The sequence below is a fragment of the Numenius arquata genome, chromosome 9 (assembly GCF_964106895.1).
Source record: "Numenius arquata chromosome 9, bNumArq3.hap1.1, whole genome shotgun sequence".
NCBI classification, from domain to species: domain Eukaryota; kingdom Metazoa; phylum Chordata; class Aves; order Charadriiformes; family Scolopacidae; genus Numenius; species Numenius arquata.
The window spans coordinates 20,194,181-20,215,797 of NC_133584.1; the positions used below are offsets into that span (position 1 = coordinate 20,194,181).

The 21,617-nt window shown below is 38.5% G+C and overlaps 1 protein-coding gene across 1 annotated transcript in view; it reads right to left on the bottom strand.

Moving 5' to 3' along the window:
* Window positions 1-376: 376 nt before the first annotated feature.
* The window catches only part of ACSL3 (acyl-CoA synthetase long chain family member 3), a 30,988-nt gene continuing 9,747 nt past the window's right edge, over window positions 377-21,617 (bottom strand). Inside the window, exons 3-14 of the mRNA XM_074153379.1 lie at window positions 18,263-18,372; window positions 16,864-17,002; window positions 15,073-15,223; window positions 14,351-14,474; window positions 13,999-14,070; window positions 12,739-12,878; window positions 11,854-12,026; window positions 10,302-10,376; window positions 9,122-9,313; window positions 7,769-7,883; window positions 2,995-3,152; window positions 377-721 (exon numbers count right to left, since the gene is read on the bottom strand). Coding sequence (XP_074009480.1) covers window positions 558-721; window positions 2,995-3,152; window positions 7,769-7,883; window positions 9,122-9,313; window positions 10,302-10,376; window positions 11,854-12,026; window positions 12,739-12,878; window positions 13,999-14,070; window positions 14,351-14,474; window positions 15,073-15,223; window positions 16,864-17,002; window positions 18,263-18,372 — 1,613 coding nt within the window. The 3' untranslated portion in view covers window positions 377-557. The remainder of the gene's footprint in view (window positions 722-2,994; window positions 3,153-7,768; window positions 7,884-9,121; window positions 9,314-10,301; window positions 10,377-11,853; window positions 12,027-12,738; window positions 12,879-13,998; window positions 14,071-14,350; window positions 14,475-15,072; window positions 15,224-16,863; window positions 17,003-18,262; window positions 18,373-21,617) is intronic.

The following is a 21,617-nucleotide window of genomic DNA, read 5'->3' on the forward strand; positions in this document are numbered from 1 at the left end:
AATGTGTATTACACAAGCTGCAACATCAAACATTTTCTCCCTCAGATTTACACAGGAAAAATAGCACAGCAGCAAATAACCTGGTCCTCTGTTCAACAATGAAAGCATTTTCAATGTACATAATATCACAACATCAATACCTTCTTATCTTTAAATAATTAGGTAAAAAAGGCCCCCAGTATAACCATTTCTTATATAGCCAAGTTCTCTCTATATACATCCAAATTTTAAAGATACAAATAAAACATTATACAGGATTTATAAATGTTTAAAAACTTGAGGCTTCAGAATCATGGTTTCCCAAAAAGACTCGGGAAAATCCACAGACTGACAAGGTAGCAGAGAAAACTGGAAAAAAGGAGACAGACACAAGTTTGCTGCCGTAACATTTTACTAAACTTGCCAGTCATCACGGTGATGTTATCAGAAACAACAGTTTAAGCTGCAAATGACGAATGGTGGTTTTGTGTGTTGATCTCAAGTGTTGAGACAGGCAATTCAAGTATTTCCTATTTGATCCAAGCTCATTGTAGCAAAGTGGTGCAGAAAAAAAATAATTATTTTACATTTTTTCCATACATTCGATCAATGTCCATTTGATAGTATGCCGTAAGCTCTTTGCGTTTTAGTTTGAACGCATCTGTCACTAGACCAGTCTCAGGGGTCCAAGGATCAGGGCTCAAACGAATTTTTACTGGTATTTCAAACTTCTCCAGATTAGCTGTAAAAATAAACATTTTTAATACAAAATGTAATTGTAACCATTTTTCTACAATTAAGCACAAAAGGAGGAACCATACTCTCAGAGAAAAGCACATAACACAAATGAAGAAGAGTTCCTCAAACCCCCATGGTTAGCTCTGAAAATCCGCGTGGTCACCAGTGGAGTGACAGGATCCATCAGTAACTGTTCTCCAGTTCCCACAGAAATACCGAAATAAACCCCAGCTGTTTGAGTGTCTGTGCTGCTCCCTAACTTCAGAAAAGCCTCAGTGCATGGAAGTGACATCCTCAACATATACACTGCTGTAGCAGTCTTATGACACTCATCTCCTGGAGAGAAAGTCTTAAAATCCGTACTACTACATCTTGAAAAAAAAAAACCACCATCAGTTTTTTTGGTGTTTTTTCCTGACAGTCCTAAAGCGTTCAAGGAAAGTAAGTTCACATGAGCGCTGTTCCCCTTACTGAAACAGAACAGTCAGCACAAAACACTATCATTTGCAAGAGCTTCTGCTATGGTTTCAGACATAAGAGAAGAAAAACAAATAACTCTTAGAAAAGTAATCAATAGATGGGCAGAATTAAAAAAAAATAATCTATTTTCAGCTGAAATTAAAAAAAAAAAATCCATAAATGTATAATCATCCTGTGCAAGCTGTCATTTTTAGGCTTTCCTGCACCTTTTACTCCCCTTGAGATTAAATCACTGGGTTTGCGGTTGGATTTTTTTTGCAATGTAGCACTAAAAATCATAACATTACTTTAAAAGTAAAGCCTACGACACCAAAGTGAAAAACAAAAACAAATATAAAAACCCATAAAAGCATATAAAAATGCCTTAGGATTAAATCAAATATTCTGCTTTATCGTGTGCTGCACAAAAACGAAAAGGAAAGCAACTCTGTACACGCTCTCCACCGCAGCAGCTTCTTAGAACGACTCTGCCCATAGGCTCCATGCAGCAAAGAAAAATGGACGGGAGACGTGGGGCAAGCAAAAAAGAATCTGCTGCAGCGGCGAGACTGCAGTCATCGTAGGAACCTGCTCCTCTAACAGAAGTCTGCAAATACACTAATCACGGAGTTGAATATATTCACAAGTAATATGGAGAAGAGATGCATATTATAAGACAAAGATTGTTAGAAACGTAAAGTTATCCAGGGTAGGAAAGATGAGGACAAATTACACAGAGGTGCAGAAGAGCACCGTGATACCGAGCAACTGTGAAGCAGACAGCACGAATCATTCATGGCAAAAATGCATAAAAGAGAACGCGTACGGAAAAAAAAATTGATGTCCACAATGACTATTTAAGAAACATTGTGTGGTCATAACCGACAGCTTTATGAAAAAAGCTCAGTGCTTAGTAATGGTCAAAAGCAGAACCGAGGCAGAAATTATTATGAAAGAACAAACAGAGTATCACTGTGCCACTGCTTAATTCTGTACCAGAATAGCTAAATAGATTATGGCCAATTAGCATGAAAAAGATACAGCTGAGGGAGAAGTATAATAGGCACTGAAAAAAAATCACGACTGCCATTGTGACTGTTCTCTGCCTCTTCCCATACATGAGCTTGGCAGAACCAAGCTGAACGAGCGGATGGCAGGGTTAAAACAAACAAGAGGCATTTCTTCATGCGAACACAGCCGCGCTGTGCAACCCCGCCAAGAGGTAGTATGGATACTGACACAGAATATTTACATAGCTTTAAAATGCAACTAGAAGAGTTAATGGAAGAAAAGTCTACTTAAAATTATTAACTACAAAGACACTGCTTTCATTACAGGAAACCCCTCAGATGCAAGTCACTGGAAGCCAGGACAGCCCCTGTCACTGTGGGCTTATTTCAACTGTGCGTAGGTGCACAGCATGTAAGACTGGAAAATACCCAGCACACGCGTACCGTGGATCTACAGATGACCCATGTTCTTCTGGGCCAGCAGCTAAGGACAAAAAGATACTACAGGACATCTTAAAGAGCGCCAGACACAAATACTTACATAAGAACTGAACTGAGCTTGTTAAGTTTGCCCTGGTTTTATATTCTTTCCTCAGCTATTGGCCATGGTCAAAAAAATAAGTTACATAAACCAAAAGGACCGACCCGACTCATGTTTTGTAGGGTTGTTGGTTTTTTTTATGAAGGTTTCATTTCATATTTCCTTGAGTATGTATATTTTATAGAACGTATATTTTCAGGGCCTATGCTTATATATTTCACAGACATTACAGTCCACAAGGTTCATACTATCTGTCCAGCTACTCACCTGCCATGGCAGCCTCAGCTAGCACCTTCAGTACCTCTTTTTCCATCTCAGGACTGTTACAGATCTCTTCCCAGGTTCCTTTAAATCCTTTCTTTCGAGCTAGTTCTGCAAGCTCCTTTTGATTTGGCACAACAAATCCAATGACATAAGAATGGAAACTGAGAAGTATAATGCACTTTAGTATGAATTTTGTAAAGTTAACAAGTCTTCCAAAAAAAAAACATTTCAAGGTGAGGGGTTTGCACTTCATACAGAGATATTGCTCTTAACAGTTGGCTTTTGTTCACCTGATAATCTTTCTGAAATAGCACACAAATTACCTTTGCCTGCTTAAAAACAAGTAGAAAGAGAAGCTACTTACCTTACAGCAACTGGACTGCTTCAAGGTGTGCTGTCCATATGCATATTCCCCTGTGCCTCACGCTCAGAGCTTTGGGGAAGCAGTCCCCATACGATGGCAATGCGCCCTGCCTCTCCTCATGTTTTGCATCCCGATAGGAAGACTGGTGGGTCGCTTCCCTACCTCAGTTTCCTCTCAACTGCAGATCCAGTTACTGTGGAGGAGTAGAGGACTGCAGTGAAGAGGGGTTGGAGAGCAGGTTGTGGAATGAGCATATGCACAACACATCTCAAAGAATGCCTGCGTCTGTAAGGGAAGTGACTTCTCTTTCAACTGATTGTCCATACGCTCACACTCCTGTTGGCAATCTGTGTCTGCTCCTGATATGCCTAGAACGTATGAAGCCGTGATCTCAAAGTCTTTGGAAAACACTGAAGCACAATCCACCCTGAAATAGGTATTCAAGATTTTTGAGATGTTGTAAAAAGTTTAGGGAAAACGTGAACAGAACCTCACATAGCAACTCTATGTTGCATTTTAACAAAGCTGACCAGAGTCAGAGCTGAAAGGGATCTCAGATCACTACCCAATTCACTCACCTGCCTTGAAGCAAGGTCAGCTGCATCTGACCGGTGTTCGTCTAACCTGTTCTTAAACATCAGGCAAATGCCAATGCTTCAGTACTTGTAGCACTGGTAAGCTGTTCCTGATGGCTATTCCTGACACGTCCTCTCTGCAGTTTATATCAGTTGCATTTTCATACAGCCAACAGTCAGATGTTGCTCTCCTTTCCACAGAAGCCATGTATTTGTTCACAGACTGTTACTTTTTTTTTTCCCTCCTCATCTTTCTAGTCTTCCTTCCTTGAGTTTCTTTAGGAATTTAAGGATTACCCTTTACATCTAAGTCATGTATCAGAGATCTCTGCCCAGACATTTCCATTTTTCTCCTAAACTTTTTTCAAGAGGTGCACCTTTTCTGAAGTGCTGCATGTGTAACTCAGACCCCTTAATGCTTGGTAGAGCAAAAATATCACTGCCATCTTGTAGGCTATACATCTGATCATGCCATATTATTTATCTTCTTATAACAGCATGGTACTTGTTGATCCATGTCAGCAACAGGTGATGGTCCTCATCCTGTATTTTTGCAGTTGATTTAGGTTAAGTATAATTTATATTTCCCCTCTTTAAAGTAACCACTCCTTTCAAGCAAATCTCCATCTAGTCAAGCTTGCTCTGAATTCTAATCCTGTCCTCCACTGTCCCTTTGGTCCTGTTCCACCTTAACCATATAGAGAATTCTAAAATCTTTTCAACTCTTTCACCAGACAGATCAATTAATGCAAAATACAGAACCTTAACCCCACTATAGTGATTACTTCAGCTTATCCTTTAAGGTGTCCGAGATAATTTTAAAAATACTAATTCTAAATACCCTTTTGGTTACTGTACATGGCAATTTTCTCCTTTGTTACTGGTATGAATTACAATGGGCAGCTGCCAGCAGCTGTGAAGACTGCACAAGTGTCCATTACAAACACAGGCTTCCCTGGCATCATCTGCCGACAAGCTTTGCCTGTTGGCTGACTCAAAACTGTTCTCATTTTTCTCTTACTGAGAATGTATTCACAGATAGACTTCGGATTAGTCCCAGTACCTCTTACTGCTTGCATCTCACCTTCTGCCTTTGCCTATGATTTCCCCCTACACACACACTTGTGCTACACTCTGTACTGAACCCTCGTAACTTTGTCTCGGGTCTACTCTGTAATCAGTATTACATATGAAGGCATCCAGGACACAAAGGATTCTGGCACCTGTAGTCTTTTGACATGCGCAGGGTCATGTCCAGCAACATCACCAGTGTCTCCAGGGATAAACAGCATACAGAAGTCATCAGTTGGCTGGGTGAGCCTCAAACTTTCCGTTCATCTAAAATTCAGCCTTTTGAGTGGAAGCATACTTCTGGACAAACGGGTTCGTCCAACTATGCTTTTTCGTGGATAGAGCACCTTGCAGCTGACAGCTCCTGGAACGTGTAGTTTTTCATTCTGTACCACTGAGTTAAATCTTCACTTGCTGCAGTTCAGGTGCTAAAGCACTGTTTGTCTTGAGAAGCATCCATGAGAAGACAACATCATCTCTCTGGAACAGCCACTTCCCTCTCCACTACTGATCCTTCTGCAGATGATTTGAATGCGCTAGCTTCTTCAGTCTTGGAGGTTGTAAGAACAGCATGAAGGAAGAAATTCTCAGAATTTGGTCCTCAGGACCTCCTTAGTCATCTCCTCCACGCTAGGACATTTTGCCAAAACATCTCTCCTACGCTAAGAATCTTCATTCCCTTGCTGTTCTTGAGATCCTACCTGAGTACTGCTCTTGGATCTGTAGTAAGAGACACCTACAGTGGCACTATGTGCTGATATCACCATTTCTATTCTGTGAAGTCTGGTCCTTACCAACTCTTCCAGCTGAGAACTCCCTTGGGTTTTTTTGCCACATTTTCTCATTCCTCAGGCAACTGAATGACTCATTTTCCTGATGTGATGCTTGATATCCACTGAATACATTTTGGATGAGTAAAGTGCTGATAAAGCACTAGGAGTCTCCTCTGAAAGAGCTCTAATCATGATTCCTTTCAGCAAACATTTTATTCCTTGTCTCACTGAGCATTTTGTCTGAAGTGGCCAATGCACACAGCTTTTGAAGCAGTGACACCATGCGAACACTTCCGATTCCCTGCTACCATATTCAGGAGACGTGCACCCCAAGATCTAAGGTCAAAGCACAGATTTAACCTATTTGTAAAAGTCTGCCCTCCTTGTCCTTTTGCATGTGGGAGGTAAAACAGCTACAAATGAACAACAACTCTTACATAGGAGATCAGGCAGGCAAAGTATAAGGAGAGACAGGATACAAGAGAGGTCATGGACACTGCAAACAAAAAGTCTCCGAGCTCACACTGCTGAGGTGAGTATATATCCACAACGAAATGTGCATATGGACAATCATCCAGAGAATCTGTATTACGTGGCTGCTTATGCTGAATTACATGGGTGAAAATATTAGCAAGGAGTACAGCAGCAGCAGCAGAATAACAATCTGCAATGTACTCGGACTCCGTAAGCTACCTTTAAAGATTACTCATAGATTTTCCTATTTTTAAGTAATAGGCAGGACACAGACTATCAGAGTCAAATGCTTGACAAGTGCATTTTAGTCTCCAATGTTATGCTGAGCTGGCAAAATTAACACAAACTTGATAGTACAATTCCAGTAGTGAACTTCAACCCCAGAACAGCAGAAATCACCATCTGGAGGAGCCTCTTTCTCCAAAGACTACAGAGGGTGCTCAGAACAGGCATGTAACCACAGGCAGCCAGAGCAAGCAAATATGAGACTTGCCCAAGGTGTCAAAACCACAAATCAAACCTAATGTAAGGGAAGATTTCTTGGCAGTGGCATGCCCACTGCATGTTAGCCTACTGAAGTTACAAACTGAAGTTACAGGATGACTACCATTAGTTAACACAAAAGACAACAACACAAAATGAACACAGAGAACCAGGTGAACAAACCAAAAGTTCATTTTCTATTTTAATACCACTGAGCAATTCCCTGGTATGTTTGTACTGGACTCCTTCAATCAAAGCTATCAAGTGGGGCTTTTTTGGCCATGCTGGAAATCAGAATATTTCTGATCATTCAGAAGCTCCAAAATGACCTTCCAAACATCAAAATGACAACAAGAAACAATGATCACCTGAAGTATATTTATACATTTAAGTCTATATCATATACAGGTAGGAAATTCTAGAAATAGAAACTTAAGCCCTTATATGCCTAATTTGGGAGTGCACTTAGAAGCAAATAGAAAGGACATCTGATCACCATTTATTGTATGTTTGCATAGTATTTACAGCGTGTTTTCTTTCAAGCTTCAAAGCTTCTGCTAGTGTACTGCAGGGGTTAAAGAAAAGTATTTTTAATGCGCAAACCAGCTTCTGGGATGTTGGTGGGGTTTTTCCCCCACTTCCTCCAAAGTACAACAGTACTTCCTCTGCAGAACAGATCCCAGCTAAATACAGAAAGGAATAAGGTGTCCCAGGGCTTATATAGGAAATAATCTCTAAAGTGCTTGGGTGACACAGTCAGAGCTCAGATGCTTTTCAGACTGGGAAAAAGGGAATGAAAGACGGACTCATTCTTGGCATTTTCCAAATAATGATGAAAAAAATGGGAAAGGAAAAATAAAAACATACATTTCAGATGTTTTATTTTCGAGAGAGAAAGTTATTCCATTGTATTATAAGTAAAATCCTTTTCAACTGGTTTAAAAAATTCCACACGTCGAGTGGCAAAAATTTTTTCTTACGCCTTCAGTAGGACAGACAAAGAATACAACAATAACAAAATATCAGCTGCCTCTTACCTGCTTGCATACGCACAAATGTTATCTACCAGTGGAAGATTCTTCAGAGCTGCTTCTACTTTGCCAAGAGAAACATATTCTCCTGCCTGGAGTTTTACAAGATCTTTTTTACGATCTATTAAGGAAAAAGGGAATCAAATGTTAATTACAGACACAAACCTTTAGACATTGATTTTGTACTTTTCTGAAAAGTACATACAAATGCCAAAAGGTAAACTGATTCATGTTTGGTGAACATACCAGGAACTTTTAAAATCAGGTTTCTGGACTTGGCATTTTATCAGTCTGTCCCTCGCTTAAACATGAGACACATTTTGATCCCATGCATTTTCTGTCTTTAGAACAGCATGTCCTGTATGACTGCACTGGCATGTGAATGGAAGACAACAAGGATTATGCGAAAGCCAGTGTTTGGCCAGAAGCACGCATTTTGTGCTGTCTGGTCCAGGCACTTAAGGCAGGAAATGCAGCATTTGGTGACATTTTGATATTTATTCCCAGGCTAAATCTATATTTAAAGAGCAACTGTCCATCTGTTATTTGAAACACAACAATAAGAACAAAAAATTAAGCCCAAATTACTTGATCTTATTGTACATAGGCCAAAGAAGGAGCAGGCAAGTAGAGGGCCTTACCCACACAGCTGCAATGGCAGCCAGTGGTACCTCTCCCTGGCCATAGGCCTTTGCCCTGCTTTGTGCACCCAGGCAACAGCTGCAATGGGACATAAGATTCTTCACGTCTAATAAATTAAATAAGCCTAGCTTTCAGGATTAAAAAGCACCCTGAGTCACCCACTGGCTTCAAGAGACACACCTGGCAGTTTATAGGGCACCCAGTTTTGTGCCTAGAGGTGTCAAAGAATTAGGAGCCTATCACACCCTTATGTGCTTAACTTAACTATACTTTTCCCCTAGCTCCTTTATGGTAAAGGGATATTCTTGTTATAAAGAACAGCAAGATTAAAAAAAGGCTTATTTAATTACTGAGCACATAGTACGAGAAGAACCCTCTCACCGAATCAAATTCCACACTTAAAGAATTATAAAACCTTAGGCAGCTTATATAGCTCAATTAGCCTACATTTTACTCTCTAATCACTACTCTTTCTCACTAACAGAGAGTCAACAGACTAAAGTAAATGTTAAAACCGTTTTAAAAGGAAGCAATTGTTTTAAAAATCAGTTTTTAAAACAATCAGATTGACAGCAACATACCAGAACTTCCCAGGATACATGGCAGGGCTTAAACTGCATGCCAACATATGGAGATTTTTTTTTTTTTGGTAAATTACAGTATTTAGCAGCCCTCAAAAATATGTACATATATGTGCACCTGAATTTATTAACTCACCAATAATTTTTAGACATCCATCTTGATGAAACTCTCCAATGTCTCCAGTATGGAGCCACCTCTGCCCATTCTCATCAACAGTGAAATCTTTTTTGGTTCGTACTTCATTTTTGTAGTATCCCACAGTCACATTTTGCCCTCCAATAAGAATCTCGCCTCTAGGATATGGTTTATCAGTGTTGTAATATCCACCTAAAAGTACAGGTTTTATTAATTTATCAAGAACTAAAATATATTCCAAAGCAAAAATTCCCAATAATTTTACTATTTAAATATAGAACTAAACACTTTAGTAAGCCCTTAGCCAAAGTTACCACTTGCCTAAATAGTTCAGCAAGAGAAGAGGTGGTTCCAATTCTTTTCAGCATATAAACAGCTACTTATTATGTTTGTTTACAAACAGTGAAATTCACACAAATGCAGAGGGCAAATGCCACCTCTATGCAATCTTTCTGTCAGGACTAACATGGTCTATCAGTTTCATACAGGCTCGAATCAAACCAAAAGATAAATTTCACCTCACATTTTAGGAAAGAAAAAAGCTACAAGGTTTCGCCTTAGCCCAAAACATCCTTAAGTATTGTGTGTTTCTACTCTACAACACATAAAAGCCTGTAGTGAAAGGAAATCACCCAAACACATTTCAGACTTCATTAAATATATTTTATATAGCATCCATTAAGCTTCCTTTCCATATGCCAATTTTTTATCGATTTTATTAATAATAGTAGTATTATGAAGACTATTTTAAAATAATTTCTTAAATGTCAACATGCATGCACTTCAGTTGAAGTCTCCTGAATCCAGCAGCTCTAAGACACAACATACATACAAGACCTGCATCCTGTCCTGCAAGAATACTCATCTAAATCAGAGGTACAATATTTACACAATTACAGTGACTGGAATAAAAGAAATAGTATAGCGAAAGAGAATCATAATACAATCTCTTCAAAATGCCCTTAAATTGATAGCTTCTGTCTAAATATCTGTAAGTTTAAAAAACGCTGAGGAATTTATTCACCTTTGTTCTCCCCAAGATCAAACTTAGATAGGCAAAAGTAGTACATTTAAAATGCGAAAAAATAGTCTTCTAACAACTACTACTGAGCAAAGCTCAACAGAAAAATAACTATATGAAGTTCTTACAAACATAGTTTTATCAAACAGAAATTCTCACCTTCTTCCCAGTTCATTAACTTGATTTCACAACAGACCAAAGGTGCTCCCACTCTCCCTGTAGTGTAATCCCAAACTAGAGTTAAAAAAAAAAAAAAGCACTTTTCAGAAATTACCAAAACTGAATTAGAAAAAAAATCTTTGTTGTCATGCATCTCATTTAGTAAAACCAACTGCAATTTATCTCTGAACTTTAATTCACAGAACAGAACTTCCAAGAAAACAACGGCTCTATCAAGGTAATGCAGATGAAATCCTTATCCTGCAAAGAGAACAGATGGCTGTATTTATAGATACCTCCAGTCATATCAACACAGCTTTGACAGCAAGCTGTACGTGTGGATCACGCTTCAGAACTTTAAACAGCATTTGCTGGACCCTGAAATAAGCAGCAACCATTCAGGGATTCTATATTTTGATTCACTTTCCTGACATCTCAATTCCCAAACACTTCTGCATCTGAGCACCTCCCCACAAGAGCATCACTGGAGACTACATCATTTGTATTTCAGTTCCACTTCCGCCCCCCCACCCCCCACCCCCCCCAAGCTACTGAAGAAGCCTTTTCCAAAGTCCTCGTGGAATAAAACCCACATCAGCAATTTGTGGATCACCAAGGAACATAACGCAAGATCTACAATCTGGCATTATCTAGCCATGAACCTGAGATACTCCTCATATTATTCCTAGGTAGATCACATCATTTGAAGAGCGGTTGAAGGAGCTGGGACTGTTTAGTATGAGGAAGAGGAGGCTGAGGGGAGACCTCATCACTCTCTACAACTACTTGAAAGGACACTGTAGAGAGGTTGGTGCTGGTCTCTTCGCACAGGTAATTAATGACAGAACAAGAGGGAATGGCTTCAAGCTCCAGCAGGGTAGGTTTAGAATGAACATCAGGAAAGAATTTTTCACAGAAAGAGTGGTCGGGCATTGGAATAGGCTGCCCAGGGAGGTGGTTGAGTCACCATCCCTGGATGTGTTTAAGAGACATTTAGATGTGGTGTTGGGGGATATGATATAGGAAAGAACTTTGTAGTGTAGGGTAGATGGTTGGACTCGATGATCCCAAGGGTCTCTTCCAACCTGGATGATTCTATGATTCTATAATTTCCAAAAAATAGCATATCTGTTTCTCCCACCACAGAATGTAAGTGAAATTTTAGGACTAAAAGGCAGCTGAAACCATGAAGTTCTGTTATATATAAATTAAAACCTGGTGCAGGTTTTTGCATTCCATTTTATTTTCCTAATGTCTTAATAGACTCACCAAAATTAGAAATAACTTGTTCAGTTCAACTGGTGAGTGCAATAATGCCAAGATTCCATTCACACTCTTACAGGTTTCTCTACCACAAATAAGAACATTCATTTTATATCTAGGTCACCAGCTTTAGCACAACGTGCCAAAATCAGTACTCCTACTGTTTTACACATTTATGATTACAAGTAATTCCCAGAACTCCGCAGTTACATTTGGTGGGATACACCAACTGAGGAGACTGTCAAAGATGACACACACAGAGGGCTCAGCGTGGATCACTGACACCAACCTTCTGTGATTGTTCCAGCTCCCGCTGACTCAGTCAGTCCATACCCCTGTCCTACAGGGCAACAGAAACAAATGTTCATAAACCGCTGAGTTGCTGCAGAGAGCGGAGCTCCTCCACAAAGCAGGATGCGAATTTTTCCACCTAGCAGCATTCGTACTTTCCGGAAAATAAGGCTAAAATGCAAAGATAAGAGTACATATTTGTTGCTTAAAAACAAAACAGGAGTATGCAATTTTATATCTGAAATGAAAGTTGCCATCATCTTTAAATAAACTTTTATGGCATTCAAGGAAAATCTTCAAGGAGCACATTTAAATTTTCAAAAACACAGGCAGAGATTTTTAAGATTTGAAGATGGGTTAAATGTTTTGAGAACGCAGATTTAGCAAGACAGTAAAGTTCTGTGATTTTCTCCTAAAAAATAATTTAAATAAGCTGTATAAATTTTGCAGTTATATTATCCTTTAGTCTCACTAAAGATGGACTCAATGATCCTTACGGGTTCCCTCCAACTTTAAATATTCTATGATTCACTTCTGTGAAAATGTGAAGTTTACAGATTCATAGGAATAGACTTCCCATCTTACCCCAAAATTGTATAAATTAATTTTTAAAGTCTCGATGAAAATAATGCAATGAATATAAATCTCCAATCAGTTTCAAGCTAAATAACATTCACTTAGATTATATCAGTAAATATTTAAAACCATCACACACAAATTACTGATTTGTTGTTTCAATTTACACCTAACTACAGACTTGTTCACGTTCAAAGCATCAACATTAAAACAAAGGGAAGCACACAAAGAAACCCCAGATGCTGCTCATGTGATAAGACTTTGATAAGCATTTCTTTGGTGCCATTAAAAATAAAATTAAAATTACCTATCACAGAGTGGGGTACTGTAACCTTTGGAAATCTGCTCCATTTTGTAGTTGTAGGCCAATATAAATAGATTCCGCTGGAAACTAGTCATTTCATTCACTTTATTCATGACATTTTTGTAGATCCGATCCATAATTTCCTAGTTGCATAAAGAGATTAACTTTAACTCAAAGTAACAGAAATCCTAAATTCAATACCACAAAAAGGAACATAATCTAGAAATTCTAGTACATTTCAGATGACAACCCACTCCCAGGACACTTCCTCTTCCACTGCTAAACCACAGCGAGATGTTCACAGAAACTGAGGAAGCAAACATCTGAGCAGGAACGCTAGTTAACCCCAAGCTGCCTACTGCCAACTATCTTTATTCCATTAATTCGCTATGATGAACAATAAATTACTAATTAAAATGGCAATCTAATCCCCATAGCTATTTAAACATTGATAAATGTTGACACTCATGTGACAATGTTTATCCTCAACATACAAATAAATATCAAAAATATTATTTAATATAGCTTAGCGTCAAAGGTTCTACCTTTTTTATTTAAGTGATCATATAATCATAGAACAGTTTGGGTTGGAAAGGACCTTTAAAGGTCATCTAGTCCAACCCCCCTGCAATGAGCAGGGACTTCTTCAACTAGATCAGGTTGTTTAGAGCCCTGTCCAACCTGACCTTGAATGTTTCCAGGGATGGGGCATCTACCACCTCTCTGGGCAACCTGTTCCAGTGTTTCACCACCCTTATGTAAAAAAAAAAGTTTCCCTTATATCTAGTTTAAATCTACCCTCTTTTAGTTTAAAGCCATTGCCCCTTGTCCTCTTCAACAGGCCCTGATAAAAAGTTTGTCCCCGTGTTTCTTATAAGTCCTTTTTAAGTACTGAAAGGCTGCTATAAGGTCTCCCCAGAGCCTTCCCTTCTCCAGGCTGAATAACTCCAACTCTCTCAGCCTATCTTCATAGGAGAGGTGCTCCAGCCCTCTCATCATCTTCGTGGCCTCCTCTGGACCGTCTCTAACAGGTCCATGTCTATCCTGTGCTGAGGACAGGAACCCTGCACTTGGGCCTTGTTGAACCTTATGATGTTCGCATTAGCCCACCTCTTGAGCTTGTCCAGGTCCCTCCAAATGACATCCCATCCCTCAGGAGTGTCAACCACACCATTCAGCTTGGTGACATTAATTTTGTCATTAAAAATTTGAATTATGAATTAAAAAATAATTTTAAATATTATTTATCCTTCAGTTACTTACCGGGACAGCTGCCATTAGGGTTGGCTTAAGTGTAGTGACATCACCTTTGCTTCCTTTCTTTATTTTAGAAGACTAAAGCCAAGAACAAGTTTATTAGTAGACACATTTAAGATTTTTAACATGAGAAACAAAATTACATAGCACATCTTTCAAATATTTTCAAATATATTTAAATTATATTTTAAGAATTAAAATTAGCCCAGAGTACCAGTCATAACCAGCAATACTCTGCTTCGTGAATTGTAGAAAAGAAGATTTGTTGAAATATTTTTCAAGAAATATTACAAAGATATGATATGACTAATTTTTGGTCTTTTTTACCATAAAGGCTTATATCAACGACATAACATACCTGGTCAGCTAATGTCTGAGGCGAAGAGTAACCGATGCGGCATCCATGAGACAGACACACAAGTTCAGCACTCAGCTCCAGAACATGGGCAAGAGGCAAATAGCCAATATAGATGTCTTTCTCCCTGTAAAGAATTTTTAAAAGATAGGTTTACATCGTACCATTAGAATCCCCAAGCTAAGTTTACACAGAGCTTACTGCAGAACTGGAGGAAGTGGAAAAATGCCCTTGAGCTTGAGAACATATTTCAAATATTACGAGTTTTATTTCAAAAGCTGCGTACTACATACTACATACTGTAGGTTTAAGGCACAGAGTGTAATGTTTACTGATCCCAAGACAATTAACCATGTATTATGGCTGCAAAGGCAACTCTGTAGACAAGATTAAAGACTGCACCAAACAGAAAGAAACCACAGAATTTAACACTAACCAAAGGAAGAACTGGTTAGGGAAGCTTTCAACCACTCTAGTGCAAGGCGGCCCCACAGGCTTTTGTGTCCCGGTCTTGCCCACATACAGAAGACGAGAGAACAAACAGCACATGAAGCAGTCATGTCATTTAATGCAGTATTGGAAGATGCTCAGACATCAGTACATAGTAGGATGTGTCACAGACAAAGCAATATATAACAGTTAACATTTTACACAGTAATTTAATCTGAAATCATATGCAACTACATGACTTCTTTAATTGCTGGTAAGTAACTATTGGTACGTACCCCAGATTCGGAATCCTCTCAGCCATTCCAGTTATCCCAGCAATTATGTTGCTATGGGAGATCATAACTCCCTTGGGAACTCCTGTGGATCCACTTGTGTACATGATCACCGCGATATCGGAGGGCACAGGCCTAGCCTGCTGTTTATTTCCTGTAATTTGTGTTAAAAAAGAGAATGTATAATTTGTGGAAGACTAGGAGATCTGATACACTAACATGTTTCAGCAGTCATTCCAATACAACACTACATGACTATTACATTCTGCTTTCGCTTTAAAAGATTGCAGTCAAAGTTAAGTGCCTTCACAAAGAGTAGGAGCCGCTCTGTATTAGCTGAGCGATACTGCGAGTGATTGTCCCGGTCTACCACGACAACACTTTTTCTATCTTGTTTCCCATGTTCCTGCAAAGGACAGAAAAAACGGGCAGAGCTTTGGCTTCTCCAAAATGCCACCAAGCTACATGTCTTTAGGAAGGCGAGCTGCCCTGGTTCCACGCTGCTGAGGGTCCCTCCCCGTTGGCAAAGCTACTTTCTCATGTGTCCCTGGCAGGGCAACAACACGCTGCCTCATTGGCAACACCTGCAGCAAGGCACCGCTGGGCCAAGCAGCAGCTTATGTACTTAATATAATATTAATTGAACATGCTGGACCATAAATAATTCATCAAAGTATTCCACAATTTATGAATGGTGAAGTTAACAAAGATAGTGTTCCTTTATTAGAGTGTATATATGTGATATTTAAAAGACTGAAGAAAGAAGGATTAGACACTTTTTACATGGCACACAGATTAACAAATCTCAAGGAGCTAATGAATTATAACCATAATTTTTCCTGTTGGTGTTGCCTGAAACAGTTTTAATAGCATGTAAAACTGGTACATCAAAAACGGAAACCATCTTTTAAAGAAATTGAGAGGTCACAATGTTGGAAGCAAACCTGCCGTTCCCCCGAACATCAACAGCAGATGGATTAACCACCCACCCTACTCCTCAAACAAATTCAATCCAACACTCATGTGCCTTCAGTAGTTAAAAGGTTCTGAAAACACAAAGAATAAGAACAGAAAAAGTAACTACTGAATATAATGAAATCTTAAGATACGAGGCTTAGCAGCTCTTCAGAGCCAAGAATAAAAACTTGTTATGATAATAGTTAAATTACCTTCTGAAATTCTGAATTCTAATTCTAAAAATGTTACATAGATTGGAAATAGGTTTCAAGAAATTTACATAGTAGACTGAGACTTTCAAAAGACTGAAACTTTCAGAAAGGCAGTAAAAGTGACTGAGTCCTATCAGATTTAAATTACTATTTTACATTTTGGTATTCGTGAATTCAACAAGACTTAATGGTAGCAAATTACTGATGTCTTTTGCTATAAAATGCACAATAATTTTCTCTGCGTGCTCTGAATAACCTGGTTTTAATATGTCTGATCATAAAAAAGCTTTCTAGGTTTCTATCCTGGCCTAAATGCTTATCCTAAAAATTATTCTTCAACATGTGACGCTTGTGGAGAAGAGAGTTATTATTAAAAGAGTTTTACTCTAGTCTGTTGAAACACAAAAAAACAAACAAAAAATCCCACACCCTAAAATCCAACCACAACCAAACAAAAAAACCCCACAGATTTTAAAGAAAAAGTAGATGATAAGAGGTTAATGATGGCATCTTTTTTTTTTTTTTTTTTTTTTTTTTGACATCTGCAATTTTCCCAAGTTTACTCAACAGGATCAAAGTAGGACAACAAATGCAATGATGCAAACAGAAAGAAGAGATAACCTACCAGTATCTGCCTTGGCCCCCATAGCTTGCACAGAAGCCATCGTGTGAACAATGACACCCTTGGGAAACTCTGACCACGTTGTTGGTTTGCCATCCACTGTAATAATATGTCGCAGCAGTGGAACCTGAGAAACAATTTCCTGTAGAAATGAACATGTGTTCAGAAATCAAATATGAGGTTTGTGCCAACAAGAAGAAAACAAATTATCTACTGTATACATTAAAAAAAGGCACTGACATAAAATACCTGAGGATTTAATATTTCAGAGGATAAACTTGTCTAGCTCAAACAGCTGCAAAGCTTGAAACTTTCCACATTTAGATTTGCAGGACTGATTGAAATTTCCACTTACAAGTCCAAAAATTTTTCCAGCCATTTACTGATCTGGGTCTTATTTCAAGAAAAGCCCACAAATAAGACTGCAATGATTTGTAGAGATAATTGACTTTCCATTCTCATAGAGCACTGAGAGAAACTGGAGACACCAAGCTCACAATAATTCTTATGCTGCTCCTTGATTACTATGCCATTTTAAATAAGCAACAGCTAGCAAAAGTACAGAAAAAGTACAGAAAAGCACTACAAGCAAAATGTGAGTTCGAAAACATTTCTCAGTGTTCTAGTGGAAGAAGAGATGACTACCATCTCTAGCAGAAGAAATTCATTTTCCTACTGCAAGCTAAAATAAGTGTGCATTGTACGTATCCTGTCATTCTAGTAACCAAAAAAAGGTTTGGGAAATTCTCATTCAAAATTCAGCAACATCACACAGTTTTTAACTAAAACAATTCCCTTATGTGAAAGGTCTAGTTCCCCCAAAACACATCATGGTGAAACTCATGCAGATTGGTTGTTCCACTTGTGTATTCTATCTGGGCCGGTAAGTCAAAAAAGTTTTGACCATTCTAATGTTTAATAAGCTTTCCCCTGCACTGGAAAACAGCTCTAACTCTTCGAGCACCTGTCTTTAGATTTAAGAGCCATTCTCTGCCAGGAAAACATCCAATAATAAATCAGGAGGATGGTCACATTTAGCTATTCGTATACAGTTTATACATTTTTCTGTTCTTCCCATTTGCTTCAACTGTTAAATTTATAGGCACTAAATACAAGAAACTGCTATGGTATCTGGGTGGAAAAGTGTTGTTCCAGGCAGCACTGCAGGTCTTCGATACTACAAATTGCTCATCCTGTTCTCCAAAGTCATTGCAGAGTCTAAATTCCACTGAAGGCTACCTATCAGGGTTTTTTGTACATGAAGACAGATGCATAAATCTTATTCTAGAAGAAGCATCTACCCTACAGAAAGGTAATAAATCATTGTTCCGTACAACGGAAGCAGGTCTTTTAACAATAGTGAACAGATACACTGGGAAGAGATAGACAACAGTTTTCTTACCTTCAATTTTGTTTGCATCAATTCCTTACTGGTAATGATGGTGGTCACCTCCGTCTCATTCAGCCCGTGTACTATTGCTGGGCCTCCCAGCGTAGCATACAGAGTAACGACTGAAACACAAAAGGGGGGGTGAAAGGTGAGTATCTATGTCTATCTGAGTATCTACCACTTTCAAGTATACTTTACAATAAAGGGCTGAGATTAACCTACTCTAAATTAGGCAACACAGTAAAAATATTTGTCAACTAATATAACGGTGGTGTAGTTGTGTGCTTCAAAAAATCCATATTACCCAGATTTAAATACAGCATAATCTTCAGTTACTCCCAGAAAGAACAAAGAATAACCACTGTCTGTATGACTGTTAACTATTTTTCAAGATCTAACTAGAGGTATCAAAACTACATTAAACCATGTTAACTATCTTCTAGAACAACTCTCATCATACCTTCATGGCTCTTACCATTTTAAAAGTAGGCACCTGTTCTCAGTTTAACAGTCCTCTTGTACACAAGAAACAGCTTTCATTTACATGGCTTCTCTTTTCAGAATTCACACGCTCTGTTACTAGCATGTAACAGAGCCCTTACAGGCTTTTACAATTGGCTGCTAATAAGAAATTACAATAACACTGTAATGTGTGTTATCAGCAGATTAATTCTCACACTCAGTAATAAATCTGTGACTATCATGTTCTCCCATCTATTTAAAACAATATAATAAAGGTATCATCATCACAGACATTAGACAGTGAACTGACAGCATGAGAATATAGAATAGCAAGGGAACAAAATATTTAGGAAATTGACTATTAGAAACGCCGTTTCCCGTATTTATGGACAGCTCATCAGCAATAGTGTTAAACCACAACTATTTCATATTCACAATTTTAAAATCTTACTTTAATTCCTGCCATTTTAATGATAACTGGATCAGAAAAGACAGGAAGAGACTGAGAAAGAAGAAGGCAGTTCAAAAAGGAAGAGAGGTATTGCCCTCAAAAAAATAATAATTTCCTATTTTCCAAGCAGAATGCTAAAGAGGGGCATCTCAAAAAAGGTGTAAGGGCAAGCAACACAATCATTAATAATTACAACATCAGTGCTGGAAGTTTTGTCACATTAGGTATCTGAATTTCTTGTGTATTTTAGTCTGGATTTAGCTGAATATTTAAACAACATAATTATTAAAACAAGACAACTCATTGTATGCCAGGGCTGTAACTATACTATGTTCACTGCAGCAAAAATAAAGTAAAATCAAACTCTGTTTTATTGTAAGATTTGAAGCCCGGGGAGTTACTAATCCTGTGCAGCATACCAAGGAAAGAACTCAAAAGCAGTTTTCTTACACAGAAAAGTAAATAGTTGACCTCTACTTATTTTTTCCTTGTTAAAACAGTCCATCATAGTTCAGAACTGTTGCAGGGCAAACGCACATGCACTGTGTTTTCTTTAATTTGGTGGGAGCAAAGTCCAGAAGAGTGCCTCTACTAGTTCCCACGAGCTCTCTCCACTTACGGCAGTGACCCCTGTTACATAAACAGCTCGCAGAGACTCAGCTTCCCCGAGCCAGCCAGCACAACCGGGACGACACACCGCCCAGAAAGAGAAGTACAATCTCTGAAATAACCATTTATGTAGTTAATTACTCATCTACAAGTAAGCACATCAAGGACAACTTAGAGCTATACAACAGAGGCAAAGAGAAAGAGAGCTATACCATTTATATGATGGTGTACTGATGTCACAGAGAGAAAAAAAAAAGAGCAATTACTCTGATCTGTGAAATTCTCACTTCTTTACATCGGCACCTAAAACCTTTTCAGGCTAACCTCAAAGTTTAGATAATTTTTCTCTCAGTTTTCTATTGAAGGGAAGGGACCAAGAAGGGACTATCTTTTGTGTTCACCTTTAACACATGCAATAGTACAAGTAAGTCTTTGATATCCGGATTTCTGCTAGGAGTAGTGCTCTGACAGAGAAAAATCTCAAACAACTAAATTTGCCAGCTAATACACAAAAACAAAGCCTTGTCCTAAAGAAACAAATAGAACGTTGGCCATTTATTTCAATCTAAGATGTTAAACAGTATTTCAGCATCCACCATACAAAAATGAAAAGGCAAAGCGTACCTCTAAAGGCTTCAGCCAAATCAATTCTGACAAAACCACTTCTGCTCAAGCTTCAGGAAGGCATGATTGAAAAATGAAACATAACCTTTCCTATTTATTTCATTGTTTGGTTATACACTCAGGTGTTTTATCTGCCCACAATGGTGAAGAGCTCTTCACACAGATGAAGAGGAGATACTTTGGAAGAAAATCTGGTTTTGTGTCAGTACCGTTTTTTCCATTTTTGACCTAGCAATCCCACTCTACCTCCTGCAAATACAAGACTTGGATAGCTTCAAACAGTAAAATTTACAATCAAGTATTTCTAATCATAAAACCACTTGTTAGTGCAAGTAATCCATAACATAAAAACTACTTTCCCCATTTTAATTCCAGAGTACAAAAGGCATTCTCTCCAACACCGCGTAGGAAGCAAATGAACCTGCTCTCTTGGCATCAGTTCTGGGCACATCCCATCAGATTTAATACATTTCACATTTGGAAAGAATGACGTAACACTACCACAGCAGTTAGCTGTTGTGAAACCTGTAAACCAAAAAATGCTAATACAAGTCATTTAGCAATGTCTTGCCAGACTTCTTCAACATCATCTGAATTTTATAATTCATTCAGCAAGGCGACTACGTGAATACTGCATGATAATATCATCATCTGCCAACGCACAAGTCAGCCAAGTTCACGTAAGACGACATACAGCTTAGATGCTAAATACCACGTCAGACAGTGTGCAGAAGCACGTCTCAATAAGGGAATTTAAAACATTAATCCGACAAAACCAAAAACACATGCATACCATTCTACACACGACATCCATCCACTATCTCAGATGACTTTTTTTTCCTCCTCAAATTACGAAATCTTCCTAGGATTCGTAAGTGCACTTCACTTCCAAAGAAAAAATAATTGATACAAGCCTTTGCATTTAGTCACTAGGAATCTAACAGATCCCAAAAGTGATAAAAGGGAACTGACACAGTGTATTATGAGACATGTAGTTTAAAAGCAACACAGGCATCTCATCTGGGAGCAGCCTGTGCAGATCTCAGCTCTGGCAGGCAAGTTAGCAACAGTACCTCACTGAAGAAAGGACCACAAGTATCACTGAATTTAGGCTGGAAGGTACCTGGGAAGGAACCTGCACAAACAGTTCATTACAACAGAGTGCTCAGGGCTGTGGCCAGTCCAGTTTTAAGTATCTCCAAGGATGAAGATTTCACAACC